A 19748-nucleotide genomic window follows, 5' to 3' on the forward strand; every position below is an offset into this window, starting at 1 on the left:
GTTTGCAGGGCGGAGAACAGGACTTAGACGGGCTGCGGCCGGCGGACGGGAATCTCCGTTCCAGGCCAGACGCTGGTGGGAGCCGAACTTGCCCTCCCCCTTCCCCCGCCCTCTTTGGCAGCCTCCCCTACGTCCAGCCCCTCTGAGAACCTCTTGTGGCTCCCATCCCCAACCCAGGCAGAATCATTTAGGCTAATGAATTTAAGAGATTCTAGGGAAGGACCAGAGGTTCTCGAGTCCAACCCCACGGTTTGACATTTGAGGAAACGGAGGGTGAATGAGGTCAAGAAACTGACCCGAGGTCACAGTCAGTAAAAGCCAAGGCTGAGATTTGAACCCAGGTTCTTTGATTTCAAATCCCGTGAGCCCTTCCCACTGTTTCACCATGAACGAAAGCTGTAGTCTCTCCATTCTTACCACCTTAACTCTGTCACCTTGTGACCTTTTAAATATTTTTCTATCTCTTAGGACTGTGTTGGTAATTGGAAGTGGAAACACTGAGTAAAGGAATAACAGTTGCTACTCACCATGTCTAAAAATAAAAAGTCTGGTTCATTGCCGCCAGTCCAGCCCTCAACTTCTGAGGGGAAAGAAGCTCTGGACTTTAAGGCCACTGATGAAGAGGAGATAGGTAAAAGCTCGCCAAGAAAGTATCCTGCACAATTCTATCCTGAGGTGTAAAACATCCCTTATTCACTTTCCCCCATTTGGATTGGCAATGTACTTAAGACTATATGACTTTTCTAATAACATGTTTAAATAAAGGTAAAAGTAAATACCTCATACATAAAAAAAAAATATAAAGGTAAAAGAGTGATTTTAAAAAATGCAGCAAAACTACTAGCTGTGTGGCCCTGGGCAAGTCACTTAACCCCAATTGCCTCACTAAAAAAAAAAATAATAATAATTATAGGGGCAGCTAGATGGTGCAGTGAATAGAGCACCGGCCCTGGAGTCAGGAGTACCTGAGTTCAAATCCGGTCTCAGACACTTAACAATTACTAGCTGTGTGACCCTGGGCAAGTCACTTAACCCCAATTGCCTCACTAAAAAAAGAAAGAAAAAAAGAGTAATTAAAAAATGCAGCAAAACACCTAGTTTCAGGATGTCTCATGAGCTGCATATAGTTTTATTGCCAAGTCTTGTTTTATATTGTTTTGAATTAACTCTATTTTAAACAGCCTATGGGTTATATGAACAATTCAATAAATATTTATTAAGACCTACTATGTGCCAGGCACTGTGCTAAGTGCTGTACAGAAGCAGGATAATATAGTGGAAAGAGCACTAATTGTCTTGGGAATCAGAGGACTTGAGTTAAAATCAGTATTCTGATTCTTAACACCTGTATGATCTTGGGCAAGTCATTTAGCCTCCTTTCGCCTCAGTTTCCTCATCTTTAAAATGAGGGACTTGGATTGGATGGCCTCTAAGGTCCCTTTATGCTTCTAGACCTATGATCCCTAACCACAAGGAAGTTACATTTGGTTCATGAGATAGTAAATATACATACCCAAGAAATGTATAGATTTCTAGGGAACCTTGTTGGGTTTTTTGGGTTGTTTTTGTTTTGTTTCGTTTGGGGGGGGGGGGAAGGAGGCAAGGAGGGATCAGTGATTTCATTGGAATTGGAATCTCTCAATGAGGAAATCACTCTCTACCAAAGCAGATAGGTGCATGATCTGCAGATTCTTACATAGCTGCTTGTGGCACGAAGCAGTTACATTTGAAGAGCTCACAGTCTTATGGGGGAAGAAAACATGCAAACAACTACAAATATACAAGATACAGTTTATGTGGGAGATAATCTCTGGGTGAAGGTACTAGCAGGGGAAGAGTGGTACCCCGAAAGGTTATACATCAGGGCCAGGCATCCAGTGTTGGTCAGAGGTACGACTTAAACCCAGATCTTCTTAATTTCAAGGCTGCCTCTCTGAAGCCTTATTTTTCTGTTTGTTTGGGTTTTTAAAAATCTTTTTCTATTTACCTCTTTTTCTAGATTTTGTTGATATTTTCCTTTACTTACTGCTATAATTCTTTTTTTTTTTTTGGCAGGGCAATTGGGGTTAAGTGACTTGCCCAGGGTCACACAGCTAGTAAGTGTTAAGTGTCTGAGGCCAGATTTGAACTTAGGTACTCCTGAATCCAGGGCCGGTGCTCCATCCACTGCGCCATCTAGCTGCCCCTGCTATAATTCTTAAATAAATAAAAACCTAAACTGAAGATAAGAAGTAAGGAGATTTTTTCCTACATCCAGATGCCAAAAGCTTGCTCATATCACAATTCCTTATTGTTCTGGATAGATATTATGCCACATTATACATTTTCCCATTTTCACTGACAACAGAATTTGTTCTTGGCTTCCACGGAACAGATACTTGCTATTGGTGGCTCCACTGAAAGATTTATCATGATCCATGTGATTTTTCTCTATATATAAGTTATTATTCATAGTCAAAGTTTTTTTTTTTTTTGAGAAATGTACCAAGAACTATATGTTCAAAACATTACAGAGTTGGACCAAACTGACAAGCTATCTCTAAATGTATTTCTAAATTCAAGCTAGTTAGATGATAAGAGATGTATACAATTTGATACAGGCTTGTTTAATAAGAAAAAAAGTGAAGAAGGGGATGTCATAGATTGCCCTATTACTTTGCTAATTGAAATAATAGAATAGGAAGGGAACTTAGAGGCCTTTTAGTTCAACCTCCCACTTTCCAGATGAGAAAAATGAGGACTGGGAAGGATAAATGACTTGCCCAAGGTCACAAAGACAGAATCAGTATTTGAGCTTATGTCCTCTTACATGAGTCATAGCCATAGGGTCTACTATTTCCTGATTCTGTAAACTGACATGGAACAGTAAGCACCTTTTATCTATAGCCAAACTGATTTACTCACTTCCTCCATGCACTTCATGTACTATCTTGTCTATTAATTTTCCTCACAGCTTCTTAGTATCCCCCAGTGCTGTGTTTTAGGCCCTCCTCTCTTCCCTATCTATATACTATTTCATGTTGGTATCCTATTAGCTTGCTTTGTTTCTATTATCTTCTCCAAACAGACGTCTCTCGATCAACTAGTCCAGTCCTAACTTCTCTCCTGACCCATCAGTATGTCCTCTCCTGCTGCTTACTGGATATTTCAAACTAGATGTCCCATAGACATCTTAAACTCAACATGTCCAAACATTACCTTTCCTCCCAAATCCTTCCCTCTTCCTAACTTCCAAGGTGTTATCTTAGGCCTTCTACTCTCTACTTGGGTGCTTAATAAATGCTTGTTGACTGCTCAACCATTTTCCTGGTGATCTTATGAGTTCAATTATTATCTCTATGCAAATGATTCCCATATCTAATACATACAGTCCTGACCCCTCCTGAGCTCTCATATCACCACCTTTTGGACATCTTAAGATGTCTCATAGATATCCCAAACAAAACTCATTACCTTTTACCACAAACCTTCCCCTCTTCCAAATTTTCCTATTAGAGGGTACTACAATTTTTCCAAATACCCAGCTTTACAACCTAGGTAACAACCTTGATTCCTCAGTTGCACTCACCCAACGTATCTACTGTGTTGACAAAGTCATCTCTCATATGTATGTCCCTTTCTCTACCCTTACACTGCCTCCAACCTGGTGCCCTCTTCACCTTAGTCTTTCTTTCTTTCTTTTTTTTTTTTTGTGAGGCAATTGGGGTTAAGTGACTTGCCCAGGGTCACACAGCTAGTAAGTGTTAAGTGTCTGAGGCTGGATTTGAACTCAGGACCTCCTGACTCCAGGGCCCGTGCTCTATCCACTGTGCCACCTAGCTGCTCCATCACCTTAGTCTTAGACCTGAAATCACCTATTGGTTGTTCTTTCCATTCCAATTCATCCTCCACTCACAGCTGCTAAAGGGATCTTCCTAAAACATAGGCCTATCTTGCCCCACAGTCAATAGACTCCAGTGGATGCCTCTAACCTCCGGAATCAAATATAGAATCCTGTTTGGTTTTTAAAGCCTTTCACAACCTGACCCCTTTCCACTTTTCTAGTCTTCTAAGACCTTGCTGCCTCCCATATATCCTTTGACTCCGATCTCTTTGCTGTTCCTTAAAGAAGAAACTCAATTTCCTGACTCTTGGCATTTTCCCTAGCTCATTTCCCCAGCGTTCCCCATGGCTGGAATACTTTCTCTCCTCACTTTTACCTCCATGGCTTCTCTTCATTCAACTTTCAGCTCAAATTCCACCTTCTGTAAGAGGCCTTTCACCAAGAGATTATATCTTGTATGTATGTAGTAATTTGCATGCCATCTCCTTATTAGACTGTGAGCACCTTGAGGTCAGGGACCAAAGTGCTTATGCTTAGCACTTATTGACTAACAACCCAGGCATAGGTTGTGTAGGGAAACAGCAAACATGAGAATTTCTACCTACTGGTCCTATAGTGTTGAACACAGATCATGGTGATCTAGGAATTATTACATAAAGGGGCAGAAATTAACCATTTCAGTCAATACTTATCAGTACTTATTGACTAACATTCTTGGGATATATTCCTAGTTAAGGAATCTCTGGGTAAAAGGACATGGATATATATATATATATTGCAGGGCAGTGAGGGTTAATTGACTTGCCCAGGGTCACACATCTAGTAAGCATCAAGTGTGTGAGGCCAAATTTGAACTCAGGCCCTCCTGACTCCAGGGCCCGCGCTTTATCCACTGTGCCACCTAGCTGTCTCCGAGGGCATGGATATTTTATTGGCTTTATATGCACAATTCCAAATTGCTTTCCAGAATAGTAGTACCAATTTACTGTTCCACCACCTATCTCTCAATGGCCAAATCTGATGGCTTTTTTCAATTTTCATCATTTATTGATTGTCTTCATTTAACACTATTGGCCTCTCCCGAATACTCTCTCCTCTCTTGGTTTTTGTGACACTGCTCTCTTCTGGTTCTCTTACCTGTCTGATCACTTTTTCTCGGTGTCCTTTGCTGGTTCACTATCCCTATCATGCCCCCATTTAATGGCAGTGTTCCCCAAAGGCCTCTCCTGGGCCCTTTTCTTTGTCTATACTCTCCTGTAGCCCCGACAGGTAAAATGGATTTAATTATGATCTTTGATGATTCATACTTGGTTCTATATATCCAGCCCCATTCTCTCTCTTGAGAAGTCCTACATTACCAGTTGACTGTTGGACATTTCATTTTAACAGATGAGACTCACAGGCTTACACAGCTATAAGTAGTAGAATTGGGGCTCAAACTGAGATTTTCTAACTCATGATCCATTTGATTTTCTTTATTCCAGGTTATTTATTTATTTATTTATTTTGGTCAGGCAATTGGGGTTAAGTGACTTGCCCAGGGTCACACAGCTAGTTAAGTGTTAAGTTCTGAGGCCGGATTTGAACTCAGGTCCTCCTGACTCCAGGGCTAGTGCTCTATCCACTGTGCCACCTAGCTGCCCCTATTCCAGGTTATTTTCAACTGTCTAACTAGTGTCTAACTTCTAACTAGAAGTAGTGATTTTTTCTGTAGCATGATATATTTGGAAGTCATCAACAGTATTCATTTTAGAGAATCCATTTCAGTGGTGGTTTTTAGTTAGGTGACTTTTTTGTTTTTTTTTTTAGTGAGGCAATTGGGGTTAAGTGACTCGCCCAGGGTCACACATCTAGTAAGTGTTAAGTGTCTGAGGCTGGATTTGAACTCAAGTCCTCCTGACTCCAGGGACGGTACTCTATCCACTGTGCCACCTAGCTGCCCCAGTTAGGTGACTTTTTAAGATTTAGCCACCAACTAGTGATAAGATTTTCTTCCCACCTCTCCCTACCTCTTTTTAAAAACAAATTTTTATGGATGTCTTTTATTTTTACATAGCCTAAGTTTTCCCCTATATTCTTTCCTCCCAGAGAGTCATCTCACATAACAAATCATTACCAAAGAAGAGAGATGAAAAAACCCTTCAAAATCAATCAATGTAGGGGCAGCTAGATGGCACAGTGGATAGAGCACCGGCCCTGGAGTCAGGAGTACCTGAGTTCAAATCTGGCCTCAGACACTTAACACTTACTAGCTGTGTGACCCTAGGCAAGTCACTTAACCCCAATTGCCTCACTAAAAAAAAAAAAAAATCAATGCATAGAAAAAAACCCCAACCCCCCAGCCTATGCAACTTTCAGCATCCTCGGATCCTTCACGCCTGCCCAATATTGGGCCTCCTTTTGTAAAAGATGAGCTTTTTGTTTTTCCCTGTAGATAATGCCAGCAGCTCTTCTCTCCAACTACCTTTTCTCTCCAACTACTTCCTAGCGGTTGCTGAGGTGGATGAGAATTCTAGTGCGTTGGTCCGCTCTGAGGAAACCCAGCTCCAGTGTGATTTCATCCCAGAGGAAATTATTCTGTCTCTGACCAACGCAGCCTATGCCTTTGGTTGTCCTGAATCCCTGCTACCCCCTAAGAAAGTCAAAACTGTCAAAGAAATGAAGGTATGTGAACTTGGGGGGTATTTTAGCTTCTGACATGGGGCCTTCTCAGAAAAAAATGTATTTGTAGATAACTCTTTGGGTAGAAATCTATAAACCTTCCCCAAAAAGTTGAGGTCCCTAGGCGAATGAATGAAAATGAATGAATGAAACTTGTCCTTTGACATTCTCATTAATGTTACTATCTTCATGTGAATTGACTGAAGTGGTTAATTTCTACCCCTTTATGTAATAATTCCTAGAGCACCATGATCTGTGTTCAACACTATAGGACCATAGGTAGAAACCCTCATGTTTGCTATTTCCCCACTGCCCTGGTATACTTTTATTCAGTACAGTTAACAATGAATGCTAAGGTAACCTGTTAACTCTGGGGTTGAGCCAAGGGTCTATGTCTGATTTTCATGTGAATAGAGCGCCCTCTGCTGGGCCGCTGTCTGTCTATGTTTCTTTTTAGCCTGGCATGCGCGCCACTAGCGGTGTTTGGCATCACCCATGCCGAAGGAACAAGTTCCGACACCTGACGGATAACCCTGTCTCCTTCACGGGAGCTGGAAGGTAAAGGGGAGAGTGAAGGAAGGGAAGGGACGTGATGTAGAAGAAACTTCATTTTGCTAGACCTGCTTTGGTTCGCGGATCCCTAGGCAGGAACTTTACCAATGCATCTTCCTGCTCTAATGATTTGATGGAGGGTCTGTCCCTCCATCATATACTGTCCAGCATATGTCAGAGGTGGGCTTTGAACCCAGATCTTCCTGAATCCAGCTTTCTATCCGATATGCCACACTGTGTGTCTTTAGAAGAGACTTAGTGTGTGTCATTTTTCTTATTTTCCAAACCCACAGACTTGATACTCAATTGATATGTGCCAGACACAGTGCTCAGCACTTTGTAAATATTAACTCATTTGATCCATACAACAAGCCTGGGGGAGGTAGATGCTATTATGACCCCGCCCCCCACCAACATTTTGCAGTCAAGGAAACTGAGGCTGAGAGAGAGGTTAAGTGACTTGCCCAGGGACACACAGCTAGTAAGTATCGGAGACTGAATTTTAACTCAGGTCTTCCTGACTCCAGGCTTAGTGCACAATCCACTGTGACACCTAGCTGCCCATAATACAATTCTGCATGGGTTCCTGGGAAGGGTAGAAATGGGAAATCATAAAATGTTAGAGTTGGATATTTTCTTGGTTATTCTCAATAGGATAATAGGTTTAGAGCTAGGAGGGTCCTTGGATGTCAACTCATCTAGCCTCTCCCTTAACAGAGGAGCAAACTCAGACCTAAAGAGATTAAGTAATCTGCCCAGTCTCATGGGTATAAATGGCAGAGCTAGGATTTGAACCTAGGTCCATTGTTTCCAAATACAGCATTTTTTTTTTTTTTGGTGAGGCAATTGGGGTTAAGTGACTTGCCTAGGGTCACACAGCTACTAAGTGTTAAGTGTCTGAGGTCAGATTTGAACTCAGATCCTTTTGACTCCAGGGCCCATGCTCTATCCACTGCGCCACCTAGCTGTCCCCCACGGCATTCTTTCCCCTGCTTTACACTACCCTATCCCCACAACCTGAAGAAGGAAAGTGGCAACTTTTTTCCTGCCCCCTTATCATCAACAACAAAATTTGAGAAAAAATCCTCTGCTTTGCCCCTCACATTGCAGCCGAATAAGATGGAACCAAATATTAAATCTAGTATAGACGAAAGGCTAAGAAATAGACTCTCAGAATATGAAGAGGGGAGGAGCAAACCAGTAATTTCTAGATTCTATTTAATCTTTTGTTTTCCTCACAGTGCACGCTAACATCTATTAGTCTTAATTCAAATCGGCAGAAATTTCCTAGACCCTATTTTTAGAATAACAAAAATACCACCTTACGTTTCCATGGCGATCTATGGTTTTCAAAGCTTTTTCATTTGGCTCTCACAAGAACACACTGCGGTCAAAAAAGGCTGAGTCCACTTTAATTATCTTCAATTTACAGAGGAGGAAATGGAGCCTCAGAGAGACTAGGTGATTTGCTCATTGTCTACATATGTTCGGTGCAAGACTTTTTTCTTTGGGGGTGAACCAAAGTTCAAGGATTTGTAAAGTTCCATATAATTGAGATTTTTTTCCCCCTCCATGTTTCAATGTGGGATTACAGAGAAGGTCATAACCACAGTAATCTTTCTAATTCCACTGCAGGAAAGTTCCAAGAATTTTTATACTTCTTTATATCTAATTGTTCTGGTGATATTTTTGGGTGGTGACGAAGGGCTCACATGCTACTTTTCCTTTCTGGGTGCTAACATTATTCTTGAGTTCATTATCCCGCTGAACATCCCAAGACTTGGGTCTTCTTTGTGTTAGTTATCTGTTGTGTTTTGTGATCATTTAAAATGTCTATGCTTTCTCACTGTGGCATACAACATCGTCCCTGGGTCATTTTTTGATCACAGTCCAATTATTGGCTTATTCCTGACCCCTTATGAATTTGACATTATAGATTATCTGCAAGCTATTTACTTGACAAAAGTCTTGCTTTTCTTGTGGACAAAATGGGGATATGAATGTGCATGAACAATAGTCCTGTGAGGTATGTGTGGAGGTATTTGAACAACCAGGCAAAAAAAGAGCTCTGATTAATATCAATCTGGAAGATGGTCTTTAATGAGCATTTACTTGACCCTATTTTTGACCATTTAGAAATTTACTTAGGGGTCACAATAAACCAATAGTGCTTTATCATATAGGTATAATAATAGGTATAATAATCACACCACCATGCTGGGCCCAGACTTGTTGATTATGGGAAAAGCTTTAGATAGATTTTCCTTCAATTTCCTGCAAAATATTTGACAAAGTTTCTTATGCTATCCTCATTTACAAGTTGGAGGGATGTGAGTCAAGTGATAATCAAGTGGATTTGAAGTGGGCTGAATGACCAGAGCCAAGGAATAATCACTGCTTTTCGGGTCAATGGCCACCTGGAGCAGGGGAAGCGAGAGTCTCTAGTGAACCCCAAGGATAGTGTTTGGTCCTGTGTTGTTGTGGATATAGCAGGAATAACATACATCTGTATAGTGCTTAAAAGTTTGCAAAGTGCTTTACATTTCAATAGAATGCATGATTGTCATATTTTTAGATCACATAAAGCTGGGTAAAAGATAGCTAACAGGGGCAGCTAGGTGGCACAGTGGATAAAGCACCGGCCATGGAGTCAGGAGTACCTGAGTTTAAATCCGGCCTCAGACACTTAACACTTACTAGCTGTGTGACCTTGGGCAAGTCACTTAACCCCAACTGCCTCACTTAAAAAAAAAAAAGATAGCTAACATTTTGGATGTGTAGCCAGTAGATTCTCAACTCTACCTATACAGCCATAACCTTTCTGCTGACCTTTGATCTGGAATCTCCAATTACCTTTCACCTATCCTCAACTGGATGTCCAGTGGAGATGCTACTCAACAAGTCCAAAACCAGACTCATTATTTTTCCCTTTAAGCCTTCCCACTCTCCTACTTTCCCTGTCACTCTAGAGGGCAACAGCATCCTCCCAGGCCCTCAGGCTCACAATGTAGGAGTCATCCTGTATTCCTCACTGACTCTCATCCCCCACATCCAAGCTATTGCCAGGGCCTTTTGAATTCATCTCTGCAACATTTCTCTCATTCTCCCTTCTCTCCTCTGACATTGTCCTCACTCTGGTGCAGACTCATATCACCTCACTTCTGGATTATTACAATCGCCTGCCTCCTGCCTTGTCTCTCCCCACTCCAATCCATCCTTTATTCAGCCACCAAAATACCTCAAAGTTCACTCTAATGTCTATTAGTCTTAATTCAAATCAGCAGAAATTGGGTGTCATTCTCCCCCCACCCCAACTCAGTAAAAAACGACTCCCTATTGTCTCTAGAATCAAATACAAAATGTTCTTTTTGATGTTTAAAGCCCTTTATAACCCAATCCCTTGCTATCTTTCCAGTCTTTTTACACTTCATTCCCTAATACACACTCTTGGATTTGGTGACAGTAACCTCCTGGCTGTTTGCTCCATAAAAAAGATGCTCCGTCTCTCAGATCTAGGTATTCTCTCTGGCTGTCCCTTATGCCTGGAATGCTCTTTCTCCTCTGCTTTGACTACTGACCTCCCTGGCTTCCTTTACATCTAAATGAAAACCCTAATTTCTAGAGGAAGCCTTTCCCAACCTCTCTTAATTCTAGTGCTTTCCCTCTCTTAATTATTTCCCATTTATTCTGAGTATGGCTTGTTTGTGTGTAGTTGGTTATTTGTTTCATTCCCCATTAGACTGTAAGCTTCTTGTGGCCGGGGACTATCTTTTGCTTCTTTTTTGTATCTCCTGCACTTAGCGTGGTGCCTGGCACACAGTAGGGAACTGACAAATGTTTCTTGACTGGTCAATAAACAGTAGGTGGTTCTTTGGAAAACAAAGCTGGTTGGCTGCTACTCACCCCTTTTTACTTCCCCCTTCTGAAAAGGGGTTAAGCTGAATTCTTTTAAACTGTGCTTGTCTCTTATCCCCCACCTTGGATTTGGGCAAGGACTTCCCTTTGATGACCACTTATTCTCCCTTTCATCCCCCTCCTTTCTCTAGTATGAGGCTTTTGGGTATAGTGGGACAGGGAAGTTCGGTTAGCCTCAAGCAAATGTTCTTGTTCTAGAATGATGGACTATTTAGTACAGAGGCAAAGAAAAACTCTAGTTTCAGTTGAAAATTCTGCCTGTTGGGAAGTTTATTGAAACATTAATAAAATCACAAAGGCTCTGAGCCCCTAGATCCGTTTCTAGATCTGGTCACCTGAAAAGAATTGACCCTCCTGATGTAATTTTTATTCCCAGGTAAATTTTAGCTCTCCTTTGGAGTGTCCCTTCTTTTCTTTTTTCTTTTTTAAGTAAGGCAATTGGGGTTAAGTGACTTGCCCAGGGTCACACAGCTAGTAAGTGTTAAGTGTCTGAGGCCAGATTTAAACTCAGGTACTCCTGAATCCAGGGCTGGTGCTTTATCCACTGCGCCATCTAGCTGCCCCTTGGAGTGTCCCTTCAATCGCCTCTGTGCTTCATCAATGTTTAAACCTGTGACACACTGCTTTTGTGGTCAACCAGTGGAGCAAAAAAAAAATCATAAGAATAAACTAAATCATAGCCAGGGAATAAATCATAAATGGAAATCTGCTTGCCAATAAGTAGGGGAAGAAAGTGGAGGTTGGTGAAACAAAACATTTCCAGAGTGTCCCTATGGTTCTTAAGTGGGGATAGCAATTTCCTAACAATAAGCAATCTAAGTTTCCTTTTTCTCATTCTATGATTCCATATTCATTCCATTATTCTGCTTGCCATAGCAACATTGCCCCCTCAGGCTTGTCTCTCTCTCCATTTGCTCCAGCCTAATTCAAAAGCTTCCTATGGCCTGGCATCACCTCACCCAGACCAGTCTACATCACAGGGTGCCTGCAAATCCCAAGATCATTAGTCTGGGTTTATGAACAGATGTAGAGTGATTTCAGAAGTACCAGGAGAGGCTTTGTTAAAGATGAAGGAATGAGATTCATAAGTCTGAGTGCTCTTCTTATCAGCTCTTGTGGCTTCAGTTATTTCTCTGCAGATGATTCTCACATCTGTCTATATCCAGCCCTAACCTTTCTCCTGAGCATCCCTAACCTGTCTCCCATCAGCATCTTCTTTTTGGATATCTTGGAACTGGATGTCTCTTACAGGTCTTAAACTCAACAAGCCTAAAATACAACTAATCAGCTTTCTTTCCTCAACCTGCCTCTTTTCCAAATTTTCCTATTGCTGTTGAGGGCACTAGCATACTGTTAGTTATACGGTCTATAGGAAAATTTGAAAAAGGCAGGTTGCTGAGGCAGCTAGGTGGCGCAGTGGATAGAGCACTGGCCCTGGGGTCAGGAGTACCTGAGTTCAAATTCAGCCTCAGACAATTAACACTTACTAGCTGTGTGGCCCTGGGCAAGTCACTTAACCCCAATTGCCTCACTAAAAAAAAAAGAAAAAGAAAAAGAAAAAGGCAGGTTGAGACATCTAAGGGATACCCAGACATTACTAAGCTATATGACCCTGGGCAAGTCATTTAACCTGTTTGTCTCAGTTTCCTTATCTGTAAAATGGTGAGAATAATAACACCTATCTATCACTCAGGGTTGTTGTATAGCTCCAATGAGAGAACAAAGATCAAGTGCTTTGCAAACCTTAAAGCACTATAGAATGCTACCTACCAAACTATTACTTTTAGGGGTGCCTCTATCTTCCTAGTCACCCAGGCTTGCAATCTCAGTGCCATCCTTAACTCCTTAGTCACACACTCCACAAATCTGTTGTCAGTCTTATTATTTCTATCTTCATAAAATCTCTATTAATATCCTCTTCTTTGCACTGACATATCCACCATACTAGTAGTGTGACCCCATTCTTGGACTATTCCAATAGCCTTATGGTTCATCTACCTATCTCCAGTCTCTCTCTCAGCACTGATCTATCCTTCACCCACCGCAAAGTGATTTTTCTAAAGTATAAGTCTGATCATATCACCCGATATGTAATATAATCACCAGTGGCTCCCTATTACCTCCAGGACCAAATGTAAAATCTTGTTTGGCTTTTAGAGCCCTCCATGACCAGGCCCCATTCAACCTTTCCAGTCCTCCTTCTCTTTGCTCTCCTCTTCACCAGTCCAGGACACTGGCCTTCTTGTACCTCATAAATGACCTCCCATCTTTGTGCCTTTTCACCAGCCGTTCCCTGCACCCAGAATGTTCTTCCTCTTCATCTCTGCCTCCTTACTTCTTGCCTTCAATACTCAGCTCAAATCCCAGGTTCTATAAGAGGACTTTCCTGGTCCTCCCCCTACTGCTAGTACCTTCTCGGTTCATTGTACAATATCTTGTGCATATGAGTTTTTTGCATGTTGTTTTCAGTATTAGAATGTGTCTTGAGGGCAGAGACTTTTTTTTTTTTTTTGCCTTTCTTTGCATCCCTAATGCTTAGCACAGTGCTTGCCATGGAGAAAATAACTTAAGAAATACTTGTCTGACTGCAACATGTGGCAACTAGTTAAAATAACTGGGGTGGGGGTGGAGGGGTGTAAGAGAAGACCTAGAATATGATAGAAGTCTTCAAGCATTAGAAAGACCATTACATGGAAGAGGCACTCTGTTCTGTGTGTCCCAGAGGGCAAACCTAGGATCAATGGGTGGAAGTTTCAGAGTTAGATTTAGTCTCAATATAAGGGCCACCTACTATCTGTGTGTCCCTGGGCAAGTCACTTAACCCTGTTTGCCTCAGTTTCCTCATCTGTAAAATGAACTGGGGAAGAAAATGGCAAACCAGTCCAGCATCTCTGTCAAGAAAACCCCAAATGGGGTCATGAGGAATTGGACACCACTGAAAATGATTAAATAATAACAGGAGCAACTTTGTTGTAACAGCTGCAGCTATTGAAAAGTTGGCATACACTACCCTTAGGAAGTAGTGAGTCTGGGGGCAGCTAGATGGCGCAGTGGATAGAGTACTGGCCCTGGAATCAGAAGGACCTGAGTTCAAATCCGACCTCAGACACTTAACACTTACTAGCTGTGTGACTCTGGGCAAGTCACTTAACCCCAATTGCCTCACTAAAAAAAAAAAGAAAGGAAGGAAGTAGTGAGTCTGCAGTCACTGGAGATTGCCAAGGAGAAGCTCAATTAGTACTTGTCTGAGATACGGTAGAGGGGCTACTTGCTCAATTCTGGGTTCCACAACACGTTCCCTGGAGTTCTTTCCAGTTCCAAGATTCTCTGATCTAGAAATATCTGAAGAAAGCCACCATCCTGAAATTAAGGCTTAAAGAAGTTAAGGTTTATGTTGCATAATAATAGCAGTTTTGGGGCAGCTAGGTGGCGCAGTGGATAGAGCACCGGCCCTGGAGTCAGGAGTACCTGAATTCAAATCTGGTCTCAGACACTTAACACTTACTAGCTGTGTGACCCTGGGCAAGTCACTTAACCCCAATTGCCTCACTAAAAACAAACAAACAAACAAATAATAGCAGTTTGGCAGAGTGGGAAAGTATTAGATTTGAAATCAGGAAATCTTGATCTTCCTCTTGGCTCTGCCACATGTGATGGGGGCAGGTTGTTTCATTTCTCTGGGTGTCCATTTCCTCATCTGTAAAAGGGGAATAACAGTGTTAGGGTGAGGAAAATTATTGACAAACTGTATTTCCATGTAAATAGGAACTCATTATACTTAAAACATTTTACTTTAAAAAAAAAAGTTGGGTTCAAGCTTATTTTTTCTCCAATCTTGATTGATACTGATATCTTTCAGAGCTAAGGAATAGATAATTTTGCATTTATTTGAAAGTAAAATAACTTCGTGTTATATCCTTTTAACTTCTGATCATCTGATTATATCTGTGTGTCCATCCATGGGACAGAATGATAGAGCTACCTAAGTCTTTTGTGCTAGAAACTGTTGTAGAAGTAAGGCCTATCTACTCAGCAACCTCAACGAAAGGCCCTGGGGCTGCTCTCTAAATGCCATGAAGTGTCTGATTTTATTATATGTCCTCAGGACATGATTTTAATTAATAGTAATTGCCATTTATATTGCTCTTGAAGTCCTTCGGGAGAATAATTAAGTGTCCATTAATGTTGTAACAAACTGTGTGTGTATGTGTGTGTATGTGTGTGTATGTATGTGTATGTATGTGCCATACCACATATACTATATCTATAGCCAATAGCTTGAATATAACTAAGATCCAGGAAGCAAAACAAAGCAAAGGCCTCTAAGCAGCTAAAATACTCACAATAACAATCTTAGTAGTATATGTACCATATGCTTTGGAATTACTATCTTAATTCCCACTAGAACAGATGAGTTGGGTCTCCAGAGAGTGGCTAGTAGGTCCCCTTTTGGCTTACAGAGGAGCTGAGAGACTCCTTTTATTGGTAATTGGTACCTTTCATTAGTATTGAATGTGATTGGAAATTTGTGCCTTAGTTTACCTTAATTTCAATCATGACATTACCCTACTGCTGAAGAAACCCTAGTAACACCTTCTTATCTCTAGGATAAAATCCAGATTTCTCTGTTTGCCCTTTGTGATACTCACAGTCTAGTTCCACACCACTTTTCAGGGTTATTTATTGTACATTTCCCCACCTCGTACACTCCATGTACCCATGAAACTGGAGGACTTGTGGTTCTTGGCACACAACATTCCATCTTTCTAACCTGTGCATTTGTACTTGGGCTGTGCCACCCTCCCCACACATGCCTAGTAAGTCCTCTCTCCTCAGTGCCTCCTTTTAGAATCTCTACCTTGCCTTCAGATCTTGACTAAAGGGCCATCTCCTACAGGAAACCTATCCTCATATTCTTAGTTGTAATCTCCTCCCCTGAAAACTACTTGTATATATATAGTGTGTCTGATTATCTATCTATGGCCACGTTTTTCCTCCATTGTACTGTCTTTGCATCTTCCATGCCTAGCACAGCACATGGTACCTAATTGGCACTTAATAATTGCTTGTTGGATTGAGTTGACTTCCATTAGGGTACAGAGGTAGTAAATGGTGATACAGGGATCCAAGCCCAGACCTTCTGACCTAATGACAATCATCGGAAATGATCTTTTGTCACTGGATCTGGAAATTAATAAAGATTTATTATTTTTAATTAATTAATTAAATAATTAATAAAAGCCATTGCCTGAAAAGAACTTCTTTTGCATCAGCATTTTGGGTTCTGGACACTCTGTACCAGCAGTTGTTAATAATGGCCAGTCTTTATCAGTTCTTCCTGCAGTTTGGGTTTTAGCAGTAACATATATTAAGCATATTTAAATTTGTGGGTTTTTTTCAGTCAAGGCTTCTTTTGGGGTTGGGGGGGATGGTGGTTTGTTTGTTTGTGTTTGTTTTTTTTTTTTTAGAATGCTGAAATATTGCAGCTAGGATCCAGAAAATACCACATTTTTTTATATGTTGAAACTTGTTATTGGCTAGCCTTATGCCAGCCCTCCCCTGTCAATGCTTTCTGTTCCTTTTGGTCACAAGCCTTATATCATTTATTCTTTTGGATAAATGAACCCCGTTTTGTGATATTTTCAGATTAATAATGGATGTGAAGAATTCTAGTGCTTGTATAGAGAAAACAAAGACACGTCCATCTAAATTTTTCATTGTCATTTTTTAAACCAGGCAACAGAACCTTTACCTAACTTCTCAGAAAGGAATTGACTTTGTCTGCTTCATATATCAGACCTGGTCACTAATTCCTTGCCCTTTTTACCTTTCTAAAAAAACCCAAAAACTTGTATGCAAGATGGAACCCTTTCAGTCTTTGGTCTATAAAACATTCATAGAGAAAAATGTCAGTAATTTTCCTTTTTCCCCTCCATTCCTACCCTACAGTTATGAACAAACATCTTTATTTTCCGTGCCTTATGAATCTTGTTCTAATCACTCCATAAGAAATACCTTTCCTTCTTTTCTTGAATCACTGTCTCTCACCTTCACAATCTGTCTCTAAACCCCTTTAAGGGGCTCTTCCTTGATAATTTAACCCCACCCAACTCTGTCCACTGTAGCCTGTTTTCCCTCAGCATTTCCCTCAGCATTTACGTATTCAGTTTATATGATATCAATTTGCCCTTGTTAATCTGTTGCTCTGTAAAAGTGTTCTTCAGTTATTTCATGTGTATGTGTTCTGTCTTTTGTGTATATATTCTGTTTTACAATCTAGATTGTAAGCTTCTTGAGGACAGGGACCATATCTTTTACTTTTGTTTGGTTTTTTGCTGGGCAATGAGGGTTAAGTGACTTGCCCAGGGTCACACAGCTAGTGTCAAGTGTCTGAGGCTGGATTTGAACTCAGGTCCTCCTGAATCCAGGGCCGGTGCATGTCTTTTGTTTTTTGCATCTCCCCGACAGTACTCAGTACAGTGCTCTGCACATAGTAGGTATTCAATAAATGTTGTTGACTGACCAAAAAAAAAATCATAGATCATAGAATAAGAGTATATGACCTTAGCAACCACGTAGACATGTTAGTTATCAACCTCTCTGAGATGCCAACAGAAGTAATGGCCTGGGAGGCCCAAATGAACTAATGGAAGTGCTCATGGTCATATAACAAAGGGCACCATATGAGCACCTCACAGGGTTGTTGTGAGGATCCAATAAGGGAATAATGATAATAATGAGCATTTCTTTTTTGTTTGTTTTTGTTTTGTTTTGTTAGTGAGGCAATTGGGGTTAAGTGACTTGCCCAGGGTCACACAGCTAGTAAGTGTTAAGTGTCTGAGGCCGGATTTGAACTCAGGTCCTCCTGACTCCAGGGCCGGTGCTCTATCCACTGCGCCACCTAGCCGCCCCAATAATGAGCATTTCTATGGAGCTTTTAATATTTGCAAAGTGTATGACAAAATCACCTCATTCCTTTGAGCTTCACAATAGCCCCACAAAGTATATACTGTAGATGTTATTACCCCCATTTTACAGATGAAGAAACTGAGGCTTCTGGAGGTTAGGTAATTTACCTGTGGTCACACAGCTCATAATTGTCTGAATGTATGCAAGGAGTGCTTTGTACTTGTGCTTGTTATTTCATTAGTGTGGTTATTTCCTACTCCCTCTGGAGATGTTGATGCAGCCCCCTTTTACCTTTGTAGATTAGCTTCATGAGTTGCTGTGGGGGAAAATCATAATTAGTCAGTGACCAGCATTCAGGTAATGACCTCTGCTAACCAGCGAGGCTGGTCCTTGGATGATAGACTTCCAGCGTGGCACCAGGACTGTGCTGGGAGCCTAAACTGTCTTGGGGAAGGCCCTGCAGGAGCCTTGTTTGGTTGGCATGACCTCTGGGAGTGAAGGGCTACTTCTGTTCCACAATGGGGCATCAGAGGAAGACTTTAGTGAAGATTCATAGCCATGAAACTAATTATTATAATGATAGAGAAGTTGATTAACTTCTTTAAGGTCAGTACTTGTCAGTGTGATTAAAATAATAACAATCTACCTGAGAACAAGTTCCAAGATGTTCTTGAATTCTCTTTAGCTGTTATGGGGGTGGAACAGAAGATGTTAATGACTCAGGAGAAGTAGGATGTAATGAAGAGATGCCTAAGAGTACCTCTGGGAAAGAGCCAGAACATCAGAGCACATTAAAAAAAACCCAAGGGATGGTTTCTACTTGCATTATACACCTGTAGAAATGATTCAGTCATGCTTGTGTAACATTTCAACCTTCTGCATGAAGTAGAACCAGGTGATTACCCAAAAGCATACATGGGGATTGGTGGGGTAGCCTTTGGCCATATGTCTTGGGCCAGTTGGCATCATCAAGGTGTACATGCTTTGCCTGAACTTAGGGCAGTGCCATGTAATCCTAGTCATAGTTCCATACTGAGGGCAAACCTGAGACATCCCTTCTCTTCTTTAGGCATGCTGGGTGGTCTCTCCCAGAATTAGCCTGGCATAAAAAGTTTAGCAGAGATCAAGTTTATTGGTGAGCTTTGGGTCTCCTGATTAAACCAGAACTTCTTCAGGTGAATTGCAGTCATAGAGAACCTCAGAAACTAACACCCTTACCCCATGATTCTCTGAACTGGGAACTAAGGTGACCCATTGGTTTGAGGTCATTTGGGAACAGTCCCAATCAAGGCCAGAAGTGTATTTCTTTTGGAGCTGAACCAAAGGCCATTAGCTCTCTAGATTGGAACTGTGGGTTCTAATAGCTTAATATCTCTGGTAGTGGGATAAAACAGCTTTTCTCTGTCAGTAATTAAGGTGGTAACAAAAAACAGATGAACACTTACTTAAATGTCCTAATGTGGCACTGTTTTGATATATTGTTAGTGGTAAATAAAATCTTTTTAATATTCCCAAATGTCAATATTAATCCCAGTTTGGAAGGCCAGTGTCAACAAACCTTATTATTACTATGGTTAAATCAATTCTCATTAAAATTAAGTTAAACGGATTAGGTAAATATTTATGATTACATCTAATTCATTCAACCACTTCTTTTTTGAAATATATTTTTTTATCAAAAACTTAAATAAAAAGATTTTAAGTAACAGCATAAAATTCCATTTATGTCTTGATTAGAGGGAAAAGATGCAAACTTAACAATAACAATAACCATCTACTCCATCTCCTTTTACAATTTTTCTTTGTTCTAAGATTTCATTGCTGCAGCTTGGTGAAAAGGGTCTGGACTTGGAGTCAGGAAGCCATACTGAAATGCTCTTCCCAGCGC

General features: G+C 41.0%; 1 protein-coding gene across 1 annotated transcript in view; it reads left to right on the top strand.

The window, feature by feature from the left end:
- Window positions 1–523: 523 nt before the first annotated feature.
- Window positions 524–19748, top strand: part of AXDND1 (axonemal dynein light chain domain containing 1) — a 117938-nt gene continuing 98713 nt past the window's right edge. The window contains exons 1-3 of the mRNA XM_044003127.1: window positions 524–631; window positions 6312–6487; window positions 6942–7042. Of these exons, the coding sequence (XP_043859062.1) occupies window positions 529–631; window positions 6312–6487; window positions 6942–7042 (380 nt within the window). The 5' untranslated portion in view covers window positions 524–528. The remainder of the gene's footprint in view (window positions 632–6311; window positions 6488–6941; window positions 7043–19748) is intronic.

This window comes from Dromiciops gliroides, chromosome 4 (assembly GCF_019393635.1).
Source record: "Dromiciops gliroides isolate mDroGli1 chromosome 4, mDroGli1.pri, whole genome shotgun sequence".
In the NCBI taxonomy this organism is placed as follows: Eukaryota; Metazoa; Chordata; class Mammalia; order Microbiotheria; family Microbiotheriidae; genus Dromiciops; species Dromiciops gliroides.